General features: G+C 39.6%; 3 protein-coding genes across 3 annotated transcripts; 1 reads left to right on the top strand and 2 right to left on the bottom strand.

The window, feature by feature from the left end:
• The first annotated feature begins 3,196 nt into the window (after positions 1 to 3,196).
• LOC139643006 (prostaglandin D2 receptor 2) lies at positions 3,197 to 6,788 on the top strand. Its single transcript, XM_071518119.1, has 3 exons — positions 3,197 to 3,221; positions 4,278 to 4,428; positions 4,668 to 6,788. Exons 2-3 carry the CDS (start codon positions 4,306 to 4,308, stop codon positions 5,604 to 5,606), a joined length of 1,062 nt encoding a protein of 353 aa, XP_071374220.1. The 5' UTR covers positions 3,197 to 3,221; positions 4,278 to 4,305; the 3' UTR covers positions 5,607 to 6,788.
• Positions 6,789 to 7,701: 913 nt separating this feature from the next.
• On the bottom strand, positions 7,702 to 14,295 carry cenpq (centromere protein Q). Its single transcript, XM_071518120.1, has 8 exons — positions 13,958 to 14,295; positions 13,780 to 13,840; positions 13,494 to 13,602; positions 13,154 to 13,222; positions 11,856 to 11,985; positions 10,866 to 10,985; positions 9,869 to 9,946; positions 7,702 to 9,329 (listed from the first exon to the last, which is right to left on the bottom strand). Exons 1-8 carry the CDS (start codon positions 14,060 to 14,062, stop codon positions 9,189 to 9,191), a joined length of 813 nt encoding a protein of 270 aa, XP_071374221.1. The 5' UTR covers positions 14,063 to 14,295; the 3' UTR covers positions 7,702 to 9,188.
• A 1,451-nt stretch (positions 14,296 to 15,746) lies between these two features.
• mrpl16 (mitochondrial ribosomal protein L16) lies at positions 15,747 to 17,381 on the bottom strand. The gene is made up of 2 exons (XM_071518121.1): positions 16,714 to 17,381; positions 15,747 to 16,154 (listed from the first exon to the last, which is right to left on the bottom strand). Exons 1-2 carry the CDS (start codon positions 17,002 to 17,004, stop codon positions 15,963 to 15,965), a joined length of 483 nt encoding a protein of 160 aa, XP_071374222.1. The 5' UTR covers positions 17,005 to 17,381; the 3' UTR covers positions 15,747 to 15,962.
• Between the last annotated feature and the right edge of the window lie 119 nt (positions 17,382 to 17,500).

Here is a 17,500-nt window from a genome sequence, read left to right as displayed (position 1 = left end):
ACTACTGTCTCCCATTATAAGCAGAAACTAAAGAAGAAAGTGTCTGTGAATCTGTGATGTCACACTGATGTAACTGAGAGCATGTGACTATGAAAGGACCCAGGAAGGTTTTCTGAGGTGATTGGTATATTGGAACAGTTCATTTCCAAAACTCTATATACTGTATATGTTTTGGAAAACAAAACCATTGCCTGAAATGTATCATTCAATATCTTTAAAATGAAGAGGATCCAGTTTATAAAAGCCTGATCATTTTGTCAACCAAGAACTTAAGGTACATATTATCCTTTAAAAAGTAGCCTACCATAATCTGTTTGATTTTTTTCCACTTTTATTCTTTATGTAAGATTATAGTTCCGTTTTTTCAGTTGGTGAAATGATATCTCATTTTGGAATAAAGGCCTGTTGGATGTATAAAGTCAAATAAATGTCATGACTCAACAGAGTCCTATTGGTTGTCATTTAAGCAGCTCCAGGCTGTAGGTTTTGATAACATCACAGATTGGTGTCAGTTTATCTGGAAATGTCTTTGGTTGAAAGAACAACATTATGTACATTTTTGAATTTCCTCCTTGATTGTAATTTGAGTTTCAATGACGTGAAAAATGTTGGTAACAGAGTCTTAGTAAAGGCTATATATTGCACATTCTTGATTGTGCACATTCTTGAAATCATCAGTGTAAATTTAACTCTGAAAGTGTTCAAATCAACACTTATTAACTCTCGGAAATTTGCTGTGATATGACAAACAATATTTATTACAATTTCTCTACACATTTATGTAACATGTATGTAACATAACTGCTTTTCAATCTAAAGATGCTTCAATATCACTGTGAAATTAGTTATGATGACAAATTCTTCTGCATCTGGTTTACACTTTCATTGGATCCAATTCGGAAAAAAAATCCTTTTTGTGTTTTTGTTAGACATTTGTCAATATATCCCCCTAAAACATATAAAAACCTATTTTATTATTTTCCTTTAACAGCTTTCAAATAATTTTTTGTATCATCCAAACCAAATGCTGAAGCAGAGTGGAGAGGACAGCATTATGTGACCTCCAGACTGAATCTACAGGTGCATTTTTTTAAAAACTGAACATTTTACGGGTCTTCAGACTTTTCATTCGAAACCCACTATGTAATTATGTTAAATCTGTAATAAAGCTGTCAGAAATGTTGATTGGCCATTTATGAATGTGTCACGTCTCCTTTATGAATGTGTCAAACAAACATCTTAGACAAGACACTGTAATCGCTTTTTCCTCCATCTTCCAATTGTTCCAGAATTAGATAAAAACCTTTTATTCCAAAAATAGGTTTTCAGGAATTAAGAGAATTAAAAAAAAAAGCTTACTTTGAAGCCTCATTTTCAGATTGACAGCCATGATTTTTTTTCCCTCTCTATATAAATGGTCTTTAAATCAGTTTCATCAGCCAAGTGTGTGCATAAAGGAACCTGTAAACACTCAACTCTGTTAAAGATAATTAGAACATAAACAAACAAATTAAAATTGGAGTGACTGCCGCAGCATGTGTACATACCCTTACTTCAGATATTAGAGACTGCTTTCCCACACAGAGCTGACTGGCAGGGAGACCAGAGAAAAAATGTCAGTGCTTCACACAACAGACCACTATAACTGGTCACCAACCCTCCCCTGCTTGGTTTTAAATGAATTTTTTTACTCTGACTCTGTCCTTTTTTTTAAGTTGCCTTTTGGCTGAAATTTGTTTTATACTGTCTGTCAAGTCTGTGTTTATTTAAACTTTAATCATTGATATTTTAATTGTTGTGTCCATGGCTCTAAGCTTGTATTGACTGCAATATGGGTACAAATAAAAGTTGAACTTGTAATTGTGTTATGTATTCTGATAATACGATTAATCATTTATCATGTTTACAAATGAACAAAGGTAAGCTGATTGCTGTAATTTCAGAGTGGTAAAAGGTAAAAAATGTGTTATTTTTATTTTTAGAGTCTAAATGTGACTCATAAATTTTGCATTAGCCAAAAAGAAACTGACAACAAAATGTGCATTCAGAAATCTGCACAAATGTTTCTTTTCCAGAGGAAAACAGAGACAAACATCTCTAAAGGATGTTTTTTTTCAACTCTAATCAGATGTGTAAACTAGGTGTGGAGACAATCAACATCCGTTCTACAATTATAGTCAATTCAACAAGAGTAGAAGTTATTCACTTCATTACAAATCTCGGAAACATGAATCCTTTTAGTCTCATATACAGTATTTGCTCATATATTAAGTGCAATGTTATGAAATTCCAGCTGTCACAAAAAGGTTCCAGAGCTAATTCTTTATTAATTCCACCATGAAAATATTTTGTTTTGGGGTTTTTTTTTTAAATCAGAGGCTCCAAGAAAAACCTTAATCATAAAAACCACCAAGACAGTTACAGAATAGAGGAGTGGCCGACAATAAACACCAACAGCTTACTAAACGACCAGCATTGCCATCTACTGGTTAAAGTCAACCATTGCAGTTTTTGTTGTGTTGTTTAAAGTATTTCAAAAGTTCTTAGCATTTTCCCTTTAAATTATCATTACAAAACCTGTGGCTTTAGATACATTATAACAAAGCAGTCAAATGTCCCCAAAGCAAACACTGAAATGAGATTATTTTTGACTGAATCTTCAAATGAAAAATCTAGTGGTTAATTATAAGATATTCATTCTAATTAGGTTCTTTGTTGATTAGAAAATGTTACCAAAAAATGTGAAAATCTATTTTCTAAATTGATTGAAAACACTGATTGAAACAGTGATTCTCTCTCAGTTGAAAACAGTTGAATGCCACCATGATGTGTAACATTGTTGAGTTTAGTAATTCATTGTATTAATGTTACCGTAATGTTTGACTACCAGATGTTTGGATACAGAAGCAAAGAGTTGAGTTTCATTGGTACCGGATATCCACAGTAACTGATGAAGAGATAATCTGATTGAACCCAGTGTTTCTGATGTAGCCATAGTTAATAGAAAGGAGTACATGTGTGTTGCAATCATACAGGAAAGAGAGAGAGAGAGAGAGAGAGAGAAAGAGAGAAAGAGAGAGAGAGAGAGAGAGAGAGAGAGAGAGAGAGAGAGAGAGAGAGAGAGAGAGAGAGACTGTACTTAAAACAGCAGGGAGGCACTCCCTCTTTCTTATTCTCCTGCTCCACTTCTCCCTCTCTCAGACACAAGGCAAGTGGAAGAGGTAAGCAGCAAACTCTTCATTTTAACAGCCAAACAATGTAAAGTAGCCTGTAACACTGACTGGAGACAGGGACCTTAAATCCTGTCTCCAAAACTCCTTGGTTACTGTGGATTTCTGGAAATCAGAACTTTATTAATTTATGATCAGGAAACCATAGCTGCTATCAGTAATATCAGCGCAGGTCAATATTGCTATTGTGTAGAAAGGAGTGTTTGCATGCATGGCGTTCCCATTCCTGGTGTGTAAGCCAGCTCTGCACAAACAGGCCCAGTCTAGATATGGAGTCATGTTGAACTCAGGGGCAGTGGGGGCTGCAGGGAAGAACAGATGAACGCCAATCCCTTTCAGATTCTTTAATCATTACCGTCTATGATAACCATGAAAGGTATTTTGTATGTGCGTGTTTGTTTGAGGGGGGGTGAAGTGCATAAGTAGAATTTCAATGGGTGCTGCAACAATGTAGACAATCCCTTGGAATGTGGTAATATTGACAAAAAATGTACCATATTATGAGCAATCATCGACTATTTTCTGTCATTCACTCTCATAACCTGTATCAACACAGTCATTGACTCATTTGCAAAGATGAAACTTAGAAAATGAATTTTTAGGGTTGGTGCAATGTGGCAGATTTGGGGAAAAAACATTATGAAAGGTGAATCTATATTCCCTTTGTATGTTAATTCATACACAGCAGCCTAGCTTTGACACTGTCCACATAAAAGGGCATTTAAATGTTCTCAGTAATGAGATAACACAACACTGAGCCAAGTGGAAGGAAGGAAGTATGTGGTGGCACAGCAATGTGTGATGTGGACATGAGCTGTGTGTGTGGTTGGTGCAACTACACACATATGCAATCCATGACCATATGCATGGGCTTTATGTATTTTGTGTATGTTCTATCTTTGAGTGGCAGCATAATGGATTGCTTTCTTTTTTTTTTTATCTCCATTTGAGTTAAAAGGAATCCTTGCCCAGAAGGATGCAAAATAGCCACAACTAAATGTGTAGAGCTGGGAGGATTAATTAAGTTTTCCTTCCTCCACCTTTCAGCTCCTCTCCCAGGTTGGCATTAAATCCAATGGCTGATCTAAATGGCACTCAGTCTCCTGTCCCTCTAATGGTCCACAACAACTCCAGCAGCTCTATCCAGTATGAGGCAATCAGAGGAGTCCAAATCGCAGCCACCGTGCTAATCTTCCTGGTGAGAGATCTTCAATGACTCTGTCAACTTAGAGTTATGTGTATTCTTGTCAGTGCTATTATTATAAACTCCACTGGATAAGATAGAGGTGTACATACTTTTATGCTCTTTACACGTTTTCCTGAGATTTGTATCTTGCATCTTCACAGTGATCTCTAAATCTCTAAAATGTATCTGCTTAAATTTAAAGGTTGGTCATATTAATTACAACTGATTCACAATGCTCTTGGTTCCTCCAGGTGGGTATACCTCTGAATGGGGTGGTGGTTTGGGCACTAGGCTGGCGGGCTCGTCGCCACCTATCACGCCGAGGCAGCGGTGAGGAGACACGTGCAGCCAGCAGCTTCCGTGTGTACGTACTGAACCTGGCCCTGGCTGACCTGGTGCTTCTCTTCCGGACACCCCTCATGTTGGGCTACCTTGCTCACAACTACAGCTGGCCATTCGGCAGGCCCTTCTGTTGCCTGGTTATGTTCCTGCGGGGCCTGGGGTTGTACGCTGCCGCTTTCCTCCTCTGTGCTGTGGCCCTGGAGCGCTGCCTGTGTCTCCTGAAGCCTGTGTGGGCTCGGCTGCGACGCCCCTCCTGGGCCGTTCCCCTCGCCTGCGCCCTCTTATGGGTGGTGGCCGCAGTTCTGTCTGCCCCCTACCTCTACACTGCCGACCTGCAAACACAAAATGGGAAAAACCAGTGCCTGGAGAGTGGTTCAATTTACACGGGGCTGTTTGTCACAGAGACAATAGCAGGATTCATCCTGCCCCTGCTGGTTTTCTTGGGAAGTAACATTGCTGTTTTGCTCAAGGTTCAGCAAGCAGTGCCCCCCACACCCACCACTTCCTCCCCCTCCTCCACTCGCAGGATGGTCAGGATGTACCAGGTGCTCTTTTTCACCATGCTGCTCTTCCTCACCTGCTGGATGCCCTATTTTGTCTGTCGGTTCCTCTCCGCCCTGGCTACTGCACAGGCTGAAAAGAAATGGCTGGATCGTGCCGTGTACTTTTCTCTGTTCCTGGTGTACCTCAAGAGCGGCCTTAACCCTGTGCTGTATGTGTTTGCTGCCCGAGGCTTAGGCCGTGCTATCCGAGCTTCACTTGTCTCCACTATTGAACGAGTTTTCAACGATGACTCCATGGAGTCTATACGAAGGAAGTCACTGAAGGCTGGCAACTCACAGATCTAGCTGAGATGTTTGAATGATGTTTGAATTGTATTAATTTGTCACCATTGTTTTTTATATGGCCAAAACATAGAAATTCACAAAAGCTATTGTGACTTGAGAAATCTGGAATAACGTAAAAATAATTTTCTGAAGGCAAGAAGCGCAAACAGCTCATTCCTACAGACAAACATGAGTATAAAACATGCAGACAGGGTGGAGAGCTTCAGTTACTGTTCAACTAAACTAAATGTAAGACGGGCAAGACACATGATTGAAGCAACTCTGAACATGGTATGATCATTCCTGCCAGACGCACCGGTTCCAGCATCTCAGAAACAGCATTAACAAAACTCAACTTAACAAAAATCCTGTCAGCTGCAGTCCTGTGGGCAAAAATGCCTCATTGATGAGAGAGGTCGGAGGAGAATGGTATGACTCATTCAAGTCAACAGGCGGGCCACAAGTATGCAAATAACAGCTCAGTACAACGGTGATGTGCAGAAGGGCATCCCAGAAGAACACACAGCTCACCAAATCTCAAAGCAGATGGACAAAAGCAGCAACAGACCACGGCAGGTTCCTCTCCTTTAGTTAAGAACAAGAAGACAAAGCTACATTGGACCAAAATTGGATGACTGAAGAGTGAAAAAATGCTGCCTGTCCCAACAAATCTTGGTCTCTGTTGTGAAATGCTGATGGCACAGTCAGAATTTGCCCTAAACATGAATCCATGGCTCATCTTGCCTGGCGTCAACAGGACAGGCTGCTGCTGCTGCTGATGTATTGATGTGGGGAATGTCAATTCAGCTTGTTTCAGGCAAAAGGCAGCCTTAGTCCACCTATCTGGTGCTAGCTAGGTGTATTAAAGTGACCACTGAATGTATGTTTGTAGGCTCTTAGAGCAACAGGTCTGATGTGGGGAAGACTGAATGCAAAACAGCATGCTGGGAAATCCAGGACAGGACATTACAGGAAGAATCGTATATTATAGGCATTTCTATATCATTGTGACGGCAACATGTGCACTGGACTGATGACTTGCTAGCTATTAAAGGTACTTGCATTCCTTATGCCACTGTGGATAGCTTTACTATTGTGTGTTGTGTTGAAAGCAGAACTATCCTTTCATTGTTGATAAAAAGGATGAAACATTTAACATTTTTAGCACTTTACTTTTTTTTTTTTTTTTACAATAAAACATTCATAAACAAAAGTATATTTCTTAAAAGGTTGTGCAATCACTTCTAGAGAAATTGTGCTTGTTTTATACCTGACGTCAGCTCATACCCGTCTTCATGATTCATTTGAATGCGATCTGAAGTGGAAGAATTTCACCTATGCACAACTAGTTAGGCTGGTTTCTTTGCAGGCGTAAATGAACTTCATGTATTCTGGTTCATCTATCCTAATGTGTATTTACATTTGTCTCAGCCCAAATATGGTGAAGACAGACAAGACGGTTACCTCTAGGGTCCTTCCCCAAAGAGCTTTGCCTTTTGTCTTGTTCAGACAAAAAATATGAGATTCTAAATCTGAGTAATCTTCAAGCACTTTCAAGGTGAAATGCCAGTATTTTCCATAACCTTGCAGACCCACAACTTGAAATCATTGCAAACATTTTGTCATAATCACATAATCATAATCAGAAATAAACATTTGGAAATGAAATGGAATAAGGTAGTTAAAGGCCTATAAGTGCAGTTGAAACTTAGCTCGGTTTTTTTTTTTTTTTTTAATGAATAAAGACCTACATAGATTGAATAATTGAAAACAGGCTTATAATCTACAGTCCCATTTCAGATGGCATTGTATTTTTGATTTCTTTTAACAAAACACTTAAATCTGAGTGTTGAATATGAAGAAAAAGGCTGAATTTGAAATGCTTAATGCATCCTCAACATCACATTCTATCCAGATGCCGAAATTTTGGTTATACTAAATGAATATCTGATAAAAAGGCAACCTGCATGAGAACTTGTTACCGGTTAGAAAACAGCACTATTCACCTGGCCTCCTTTGCACTATAACACTCATGGGAGCCAAAAATGAGACAAGCACAATAGGAGGAACAGGAAGGAAAGGGTACACACGTGTTTTGTCAGTTTCCTGTGTTTAATATTGAGTTGAATGGCAGCTGTCAATTCTGTGGAAATGATTCTTAGGAAATAAGCAACCAACCACACACAGACACACAGACACAGAAGTGATCATTATTAGCCCACTTCCTCAATATTTGATGCCAAGTGAATTGAAATGCTAGGCAAGGGATACAAAGGTTTTAAATCTATCTATAAAATGGTTTTATTGCACAGCACTGAATATTTTACCAGACTGCTTTCCCAACCTTGAATACACCCAAGGTTCAAGCATTTGCAAGGATTATAAACACATACAAACTCAAATCACTGAGGCCGGAGGAACCTGACAATCATAATTACATACGCAAACAGTGGGATATTCTGCATGTAATCACAAGTGTAGTTTCTCTTAACATGACCTTTGTGTTAAATGAGTTAATACAGTAGTATAAAAACTAAATTCCATTACACAGGGAGGAGTACTTGTGAGTGAGTATACACTTTCAAGGAAAACAAATTGGCACACGCAGATAGAATGAGGAATGAACTGCTTGTTGTTCCTGTCCAAGTCAATGACTAGCCCTAGTCCATATCTCCTCCTCATCACAGGTCAGGGTGAATGCAGGGTTCCTACCCATTTTCAATATGAAAATTGGACTGGACTTGAAGATTTTGGCAGGTGTTCAGAACGATGTATTTTAACAGTGAGTGGACAACATGACTGTCAACTGGGCCAGAGTTGGGGTTAATTCATGAATGAACTCATCAATTGCAATTCAGCTGAGGAATTTGAAATCCAGGAGATTGAATTTAATTCAATGAAATTCTGTGAAATTCCATGTTTATTTGTTTCTTCTTACCACATATCTGAGATTACATGTAGTGTTACATGTTATCAATACTGAATATATACATAAATTAAGGTACCTTTCAGGTGGTACTTGATGCATAACATGTAATCATAATACATACATTATGATTGTATGTATTTGATTTGTTTAACTGTCTTTTATTTGATTCAGAATGTTTGATTTCTAATGTTTAGCAAAGACAACCTTAGTAGAATTTCATGGAATGTAATGGAATTCAATTCTGTTTCCTGTCATTCCAATTCCAGTTCTGTTTCCTTAGAGCTGGGTTGATTCCAATTCCAATTCCAACTCCAGGGATTGAATTAGAATTTACCATGTATTCTCAATTCAATTCATGAATGGCCCAACACTGGACTCGGCCACGTCACTCTATAGCTGAAAGATTTTCTGCACAACAATAAATATCACAGTATGTTTACTGACAGTAGGTCTACAACTACATAAAGTGTAGCCAATGGGACCAAACAATATTATCCATACTTTTCCAAATGATTTGTGCATATTTCCAAACTTTTTAAGATCTGGAAATGACCAAATTCACTTTTCATACTTTTCCACACCTGTGTAAGATCCCTGCAGAAGAAAAAGGTTTATTACAACCATTGGCTATGTGCCACTAGGCGAAGACACCATTTCAGGATGAAGTGAGGGTTTTACAGCTGATCAGCATATCTGTGTGCATGTACAAGCAGCGCCTTGGCATCCTGGATGGCTGCTGATTTCTGAAGGATTTCTCCCAGTCGCTGAGCTGTGGTCTCCAAGTCGGCATTTGTTATCATTTTTGTCATCCGATCCTAAGTGAAACAAAAACATTTGGTACTGCTGTATCATTTTGAGTGTTTCTAGCAGGTGTACAATAACATGGCAAGTCAGCATAAATGCCACTCTGGGAATGAGGAGTTACAGTCCTCTACAACTCTAAGCTGTGGTGTTTGAAGGATATCAAGATGAGCAGAGGCTAAATTGTTTTGCAAATTGTTCCATGCAACTGGGACGTCAGAACGTTTAAAGGAAATGCATAGCAATGGCTTTAACCAAAATCAGCTCAGACAATACAGACCCTAAGGAGGAAGAGTTCACTGTGCCTTTCACAAGACGGATTTCATATTTTTCTCGAATATTGCAGCAACACTGCACCACAGAGTACATGTTTAGACCTTCCTGTTTCCCTGTAGAGGAAGTGCCTGCTAAGACATTTTCATCACAACCTATTCACAGAAAAGTGCTGAATAATATGAATCAGTCTTTAAAAGTGAAAACAGCTACTGCGCAATAATGATCAGTCCTCATCACTGTAGTGTGAATGGCTGTGCTGCGCGCCACTCGTGCTCACCTGTAACGCTGTTTCAGTGTCTTTGCGTGGGGGAAGAGCAGGCAGGTTGAGGATTCCTTGCTCAGGTATCGTTAAGATCTGTGTGAAAAAAGAGAGGGACAAGAAGAAACTGATTGTATCTGATCTCTACCATAACATGACATTTATTTGACGTAAATACTTAAAATGAATAAACGGCTTATCTGATAACTGACGTTTTCGTACACCAACGTGCGCACTAGAGCCAACGTAAAGGGTGTATTCAACAGAAAATGTGAGCAATAGCACCCATGTTTCACCATACTCTCCACTGAAATCAACAAGAGTTGTGTGGACTTGCACTCAGATCAATGGAGCCAAACATGCTGATTTTTGTGCAAGCGTGGAGAGAAATGCACCATCTCCCGGCGGTTTCTGGGTCACCTCACTGCTGATTGCTATGTTAATGAAACAGAATATTTAATCTAGTAAAATCTCAAAGATAATTTTGCCAGACTTAATAAATATTAAGAAATTATGAAAATTTTATGAATGGAAAAAAAATTGGCAGGTAAAGTGTTTTGGTACAGGCTGTGTGATGTAAGACAGAAAGACAGATTTTGCCTTTCTGTGTTTTTAGAACACACCATTTCTAATCCAAATGTATTTCCTACACCTCTATTCCACTTGCCCATCTGTCCAATAAAGAGTAAACATTAACAGAATTAAAAAAAAAAAAAAAAGCAACTTCTTAAACATACGACTAGTCTAACTAACTTGATTAAAAAACATGTTTGGCTGAAAAAGTAGCATGTTCACATTTATGCAGATGTTCCACATAACAGAATGCTTGTGTGGATGGATGGATGGATGGATGATAGAAAATTCACAGCTTCTACATGGGAACATAATAGAACAATAGTACAGGAATATGGAAATCAAAAGAGAACAGTAACACCAGATATTAATAGGTCACAGCCCACACACATATTGTGGTGTTCCTGTTCTCTCTTATGTTTGTGTTTGTGGGTGGGTTTACCTCTTCAGCCCTCTCCTCTTCCTCCTCCACCTTTTCTCTGAGTGTGCTGCATTTGTGGTCTAAAGAGGCGGTCTGCTCCTCCGCTTTCTCCAGAGCATTGACCACAGCCCGCAAGTCTTCCTGGAAACACGTCACACAACATGACATCTTGCAACACAACCACACATACAAATCCCTTTCCTTCATATGAAAAGGTCAGGGTTTTTTTGCATTAAAACAATTAGAATGCCGTCACTCATTTCTAACACCATTTTAATGTTGTGGACTGACTCCATTGTACCCTGAAATTCACTGAATTCCAATTATCAATTTTGCCACCTTTGTCACCCCAGCTATCAACCCTCAAATTGATGAAATTTGGTGAAATTGCAGAATTTGGCAAATAAATGCAGGTGTTAGCACTGCTGGAGGGTAATGAGTATATATAATGTACTCATTTACATATAATTAAGTTTTAAAGGTAGTTGTACTACACTGCAGTTACAGAGGAAGTGGTAATAATCAGATTATACACTTTCACAAAAATAGGTGATTATTTATTGGATTACTCAACATATTTTAAAAGAAATAATGCCTCGTCATTGTGAGTTTGAGCACACTGATGGATTATGTTACTGATAGCAGTTTGAAAGTAATCACACAGATTACATTTTGAAAATAACATTCTAGACTGTTCTGGCAGTTGAAAACAGTGTTGATCCTCCGCGTTAGAGAAGGCCGTTTCCTCCGCCATTTTCTCCCTCTGTCAAGTGTCTTATTTTACCTACAAGCATTGCGCAACAGCGACCTGAGTCAGTCTTACCTTAGTCACTCTAAGTGAGTCAGTCTTACCTTAGCCACTCATAGGTGCTTTATGCAACAGGTAAAGTGTCTATAGCAAGTCTGACTTAAAGTCAGATTTAAGTCTAAGACTAGATCTAGCTTTATGCAACTGGCCACTGGTAACAAGTCTAACAGGGCCACCTTCATCAATCCCTCCCTACCCCTCACCTCCATTGACTTCAGAGTCTGTTTTCCAACCACTGACTTCTTTGTCTCCTCCTGGTGGCGGCGAGATGAATGTTCCACGTCTCTTTGTTTCTGCTCGGGAACTTTGAGCTCTGCGCATTGAGCAAGGAACCTGAAATTATTGGAAAAAAAGGTCACATCAACATGTTTTTGCAAACAAAGGGGCAAGCTATGACCCTACCCTGGACAACTCCATCCATTGCCTTGGTAGAAACTTTAAATTAAATTGATTTACTTTCCACTGCTTGTTAAATACATCAAAAACGTCCTCAGTACTATCACAGAATATTGGGCATCAGTAGGAAATAAAATGTGTGATTGTTAAACAGCATATGCCCTATGTGTGCAAGAAGTCAAGAGGCCTTTGAAGTCAAGATATCATTATGAAATTGTCCAATTGTCTCCAAAGCGCTGTGGGTCACATGCTCAAACAAGTGCACTGTTTAGGATTATTGGAGTGTTACAGAGCAACAGCGAATATGCACATTCTCTCATGTCCAATCTCAACACCATCTAGCATCTCATTGGGGCCAATCCTGTGCGTACGTGCTGTTATAGAGGTGCTCCATCCTGAACACCAAATCATCCCGTAATATGGAGAAGCGTGATTGAGGAACATGAATAGCAACTTGTCTTTTTTCAAGTTCAAGTTCGTTTATTTATATAGCCCTTTATCACAAGCATGTCTCAAACGACTTTACAGAGAATGTGTCTAGCTAGATCTAACTAAACACAATCAATGGTGAACAAAGTTATATAGGACAAGCATAGCAAAAAACACAAGTTAGGCAAGAGCAGATTTTAGCAAGACAAACAATCTACATAGCCTAACCTACCTGGCACCCCCAGCCTTAGACCCTAATGCACACAAGGAAAAACCCCCAAGAGAAACCTTAGTAGGAAAACTTGGAAGAAACCTTGGGCAGGCTGAGGCAAATGGGGATTGGTCACAAAATTAACTTATCACCAAAAACAATGTGATGCTAGACACACACCTATTTGGGCTTTAATGTTCCGTGGTGAAATTGTCATGTGCCACTGACATGCTATAGAATATGTTTAGCATGTTTAGTGCTTTGAGGATTGTGTATGAACCGAACATAAGCAATTAAAAAGGTTTTACTAGAATGCACTCCTATACTATTACAGCTCATCTTCCTTTGGAAAAGAGCCAACCATCCACTCTCCATTTGTTGGTGAATACATAGCTATGACAGCAAGCAGGTTCATACCAGCAATTCCCATTTTAACAATTTCTGTTAATTTCACTTTTCACTCACCTGTTTTTCACTATGTTCAGATGTTTCTGAATTTCCTCCTTCTCTTTCCGTCTCAAGTTAAGAGTTGATCTGTGAAAAAACAAAGTGTCCATACAGAGGATTTTTATCTCTTATTTAACCAAAACCTTGGGCAATGGGTTGCCTTCTATTTCCATTACCTGAGAAACATGATGGTTGGCATAAATGGCTACTATACAAACACACAAAATATGCCTTATCCATAAGTAAACTGCTTGTCTGTGTAAAACAGAGACCCTTACAGATGATAAAAGGGGTTCAGCTGTGAATTGCCATTGCCATAGAGAAATAGTTTAACTGCAGGTCACGTGAGAACACTCACAGTATTGACAGGTCCAGTATGTTCTCCAGGGCTATGATGGAGGACCTGGGCATCAGCTTCCATTTCTCCTGACCTCTGACCTTGTTAGGGACTGAAGATGCCTCTTTAGCTACTCGGGACACAGAGATGAGCAATACAACAAGATGAGACGGGAATGACAATGTGGTTTGTATACACTGACAGTGTGGCCTTCAGTACAGTCCAAACTAGAGATTATAATGCAACATTATTTGACTTTTGCATTGAATGTAACTGGAGGAAGCTGGGCTAAGAAAGTTGTTCTCACTTTTTCTCTTCTGTGGTTTAGCTTGAATGCTCTTACTGGTACTGGCCGTGGGCTCTGGTTCCTAAAAGAATCAATGTGTAGGCGAGAAAGTGGATCTATTAGGTATACAGACACCTGCGTATTTTTCAGAAAGAGGGGTTGCTATTTACAGAAGCAGTCGGAATGAACTCTCACTTACCTGAGACTCTGCTGCCTGTTTCCGCGTTGTCTGGTCTGTTTTTTTCTTGCTTTTCAAGTTAGGCACTTTTGATGCGGCCCGATTAGAGCCTCGTACAGGCTTCATATCTGCTAAATACAATTGACGTTATTTAAATTGGCGACTGGCTAACTAGCCTAAGTAAGCTAACGTGACTAGCTTTAGCTAACTACACCTACACTGAGTTCTACGTGTGAAATGTTGGGCTTGTTGTCTTCACAACCACCTACAACAGCTCCTCAAAACCAGAAAAGTCGTATAAAGGTTAACGTATCAAATAGCAAAACTAGCATGTATTACTGAGAGCCGCCTGTTTTTGTTTACTGTGAAACGTCATATAGGTTTTCGCGCCTGGGTTTTGAAACAGTGTGCAATGCGCATGCCTCATGTCATCTGTGAGTTGCCATGTTGGGAAGGATAAATCCGCTTGTGAGGTGCCACATGGGTGGAAATGTCAACACAAATCATTCGGTAACACTTATTCGGGATGAAAGAGTATACAGAATTTATGCGATGTATTTCTGTTCACCCTGGTGTATAAAAGATGTTGCCTCATTCAAACAAGTGACCACCGGCTGACACGTGGGAAACAAAAGAAAGGGAATTCAGAGTGGCCACAGTCAGAGCAGGGAACTGAGCTATCACCTAAACACTACAAAGCTTAAAACTTCACACCAATACTATACTGCAACTACAGCAGTTAAAAGACTATAGAGACGGAGTAATGTGCTTCTTATACAATTGTGAATTTTGTCACTCATTTCTTCAGAATTTATCTCCATAATTAAAATTCTTACTAATGATTTCACTTCATTACTGCATGTTTCCTGTTATTACCACGGTATTACTCATTCACAATTTACTCATCAAAGTGGTCAGACTTAAAAATAAGGAAAATTTGCATCAATGCATAGAAAACGTGTACATATTCACTCCTCTATGTACTTATTTAATTCCATCATTGTAGTAAATGCTATAACTATAACATTAATTTTAATAGTGCTGTTGTTTTTGTTTTAATGTAACAGCTGATACTAGCAAAACCTGACTTTGTAATCAAATATGGATTGAATACAGAAAAAACACCATATTTACTTTAGATATATAGTAGAGCTTCTGTTATTCATGGTAGGAAAAAAATATATATATATCTATTTTACTTAAAATATTTTTTCTGCACTCTGGTAGGGTATCCCATCAGTCACTGAATGGCACTGAACAGGTCAAAAGTACTGTAACAGCAGTGGGACAGTGTGTGTTCATTCATTAGTTTCACCCACCAGATGGAGCAAGAGATGTCTGACAAGTGTCAATATGTATGAGATGTCTGAGCAGCTTCACAAAACCTTATGAAGCCCATTTCCTGTCCCAAACTGAGTTGGTACAGTTCTTAACTCGATTCTAGTTTAGCAGTTAATGCTTTGCATATGAATGGAAGGCTGCTTGTGTGAGTGCTACCTGCTTGAACCATGCAACTAACCAACTCAGCTAGCATCCATCTTAAATCCACTGACACTTTGGGGTTAAGTCTTCCCATGCCAACAACAACAAACCCAGTCCACCCTTCCCCTGGCCCAGGACTGCATGTTGTCCTAGTCTCTGTGGTTCATAGAAAGGGTGAATCCCAGAAACAAGAGCTCCCAATTCAATATTACCACTATACTTGTGCTACCGTGTGCTAGTACCACAATTCATAATGTTACGACCCAGTGAATATTTCAATTCAAAATTGCAATATGTAATGACATTTATTTGTTTTGTTTTCCTTTTCATTTTGATACAGTAAAAGGATTAAATAACATCTGTTATGACAAAATCAATTATACTTTTGAGTAAAAAAAGAAGAAGAAATGAAACACGTTGAAGATGACCATTTCAATTCAAACTGAAAGCCTGTCATACTTTAAAGTACTCTTTAAATGGCATTGTGGGGATGGATAGCGTCACAATGTTAACGCTGTATGGATTCTTGTCCCTCGGGCCTAACTCACACCCTGCCTGGGATGTGGAATTTGCCCGTGAAGCGTCCGTGGTTGTGCAGGTCGAAGGGGCTGAGCACCCGCCTGATGCCCAGCATGTTGCCGCGTGCGATCTGCTTGAAGGTCCAGGGATTCTGGTTGTTCTGCGCCATCTCTGCCTGCTGCTGCTGCATGGCTGCCAGGCTCTCTCTGCTCATCACCTGAAGGAAGGCAAGGTGATAAAATAAAAAAAAAAACCATTTGTATTGTTGTTACAGTTTCCTCTCCAAAGTCAGCAGGCGCTTTCACTTGCCTGAGGACAGATATGAAGGTGGGTTGTGTTTGTACAAGGTGAGGAAAGTTTTCTCTGTTTTTTTTTGGCAGTCATAGGATGGAAGGATAAGGATATATAGCAGGTTATATTTATGCTGCCTTTACACCTCAGTGCTAAATTATTTTTATAGTCAAACTCCTGTTGTATGTATTCGGTTGACAAGACAACTACACACAGAGCAGTGTCTCCTGTGTCTTCATTTAGCAGTGGTGCGCCATCACAGCAAGGAAATTACTACCACTGCTAGAGAAAATGTGAAATTAAAATTAGCATTGTAGTCCAAAAGTTTTAGAGGTAATGATTTTATTCTGATTAAAAAATCATTTTTTGCATTACAACCTTAACTTGAAACATAACTTAGACCCAAACAGCAACAGATATGGGACAAAATTAGAATTATCCCCCCCACGCACCACAGGAGAGAGAGGATATATCTGTCATCTCACCTTGGCAGGGAACGGCAGCTTCTTTGCCACTTCTGTCAGGATATGCTGCACCTCCCCCAGCTCCACCTTTCCTCCCACTTCCACAATAAAGCGGCCGTAGCGGACGGGCGTCACATAGTGGTCAATGGCTCCCTTGCCCCCACCCATGCGCTGGCCCAGGCCTTTACGGGTGATGGGCTTGTAAGGGCCATTGATGCGCCAGCGGGCAAATGTGGTCCGGGAGTCCATCTTGCGGTTGATCGTCAGACGCATCATCTCTATGTGACCCCAGTGCAGGTAGCCCCCACCCATGGCCTGAGGAGCAGACAGACAGGGGAATCACTCTGAAATGGTATTCTCTGACAAACCACTTTGTACTTTCATGGTCATCACATTCATGTAGCAGTATAAAACACGCAACAATATAAAACTCACTGTCTGAGGCATTAATACTTGTGCACTCCACAATAAGGATACATTTGCTCAGGAGATTTGATATTTGTATAGATTTGACAACAACTGGGATGCACTTTCATAGTCATGAGGGGCCACTAAACGTCTATTCCTTCCAAGGGGGCTGGAAGAGGTGTGTATGTGAGCATGTAATGGTTTCCAAATACAGTCAATATTGCAGGGTCTCTGTCTGGATGCCACGTTTTAGCTATATGAAATGGGATAGCATGAAATAGGGTGCTTATAGTGTGAGTAGTCTCCCATTACGAATTAGCAGTAACTGCACAACTTTGGAGTAACAAGAGTAAAGCAGTGTAGTTCCACACTATTTTTATTTTTTTATTTTAATATTTGC

The sequence above is a fragment of the Centroberyx affinis genome, unplaced genomic scaffold (assembly GCF_046629955.1).
Source record: "Centroberyx affinis isolate AG114_WGS23_722 - 3 ecotype Tasmania unplaced genomic scaffold, CSIRO-AGI_Caff_v1 ptg000554l_1, whole genome shotgun sequence".
Lineage (NCBI taxonomy): Eukaryota > Metazoa > Chordata > Actinopteri > Beryciformes > Berycidae > Centroberyx > Centroberyx affinis.
The sequence above is the reverse complement of the archived record's forward strand: the minus strand, read 5'-3'. Positions and strand labels throughout refer to the sequence as shown.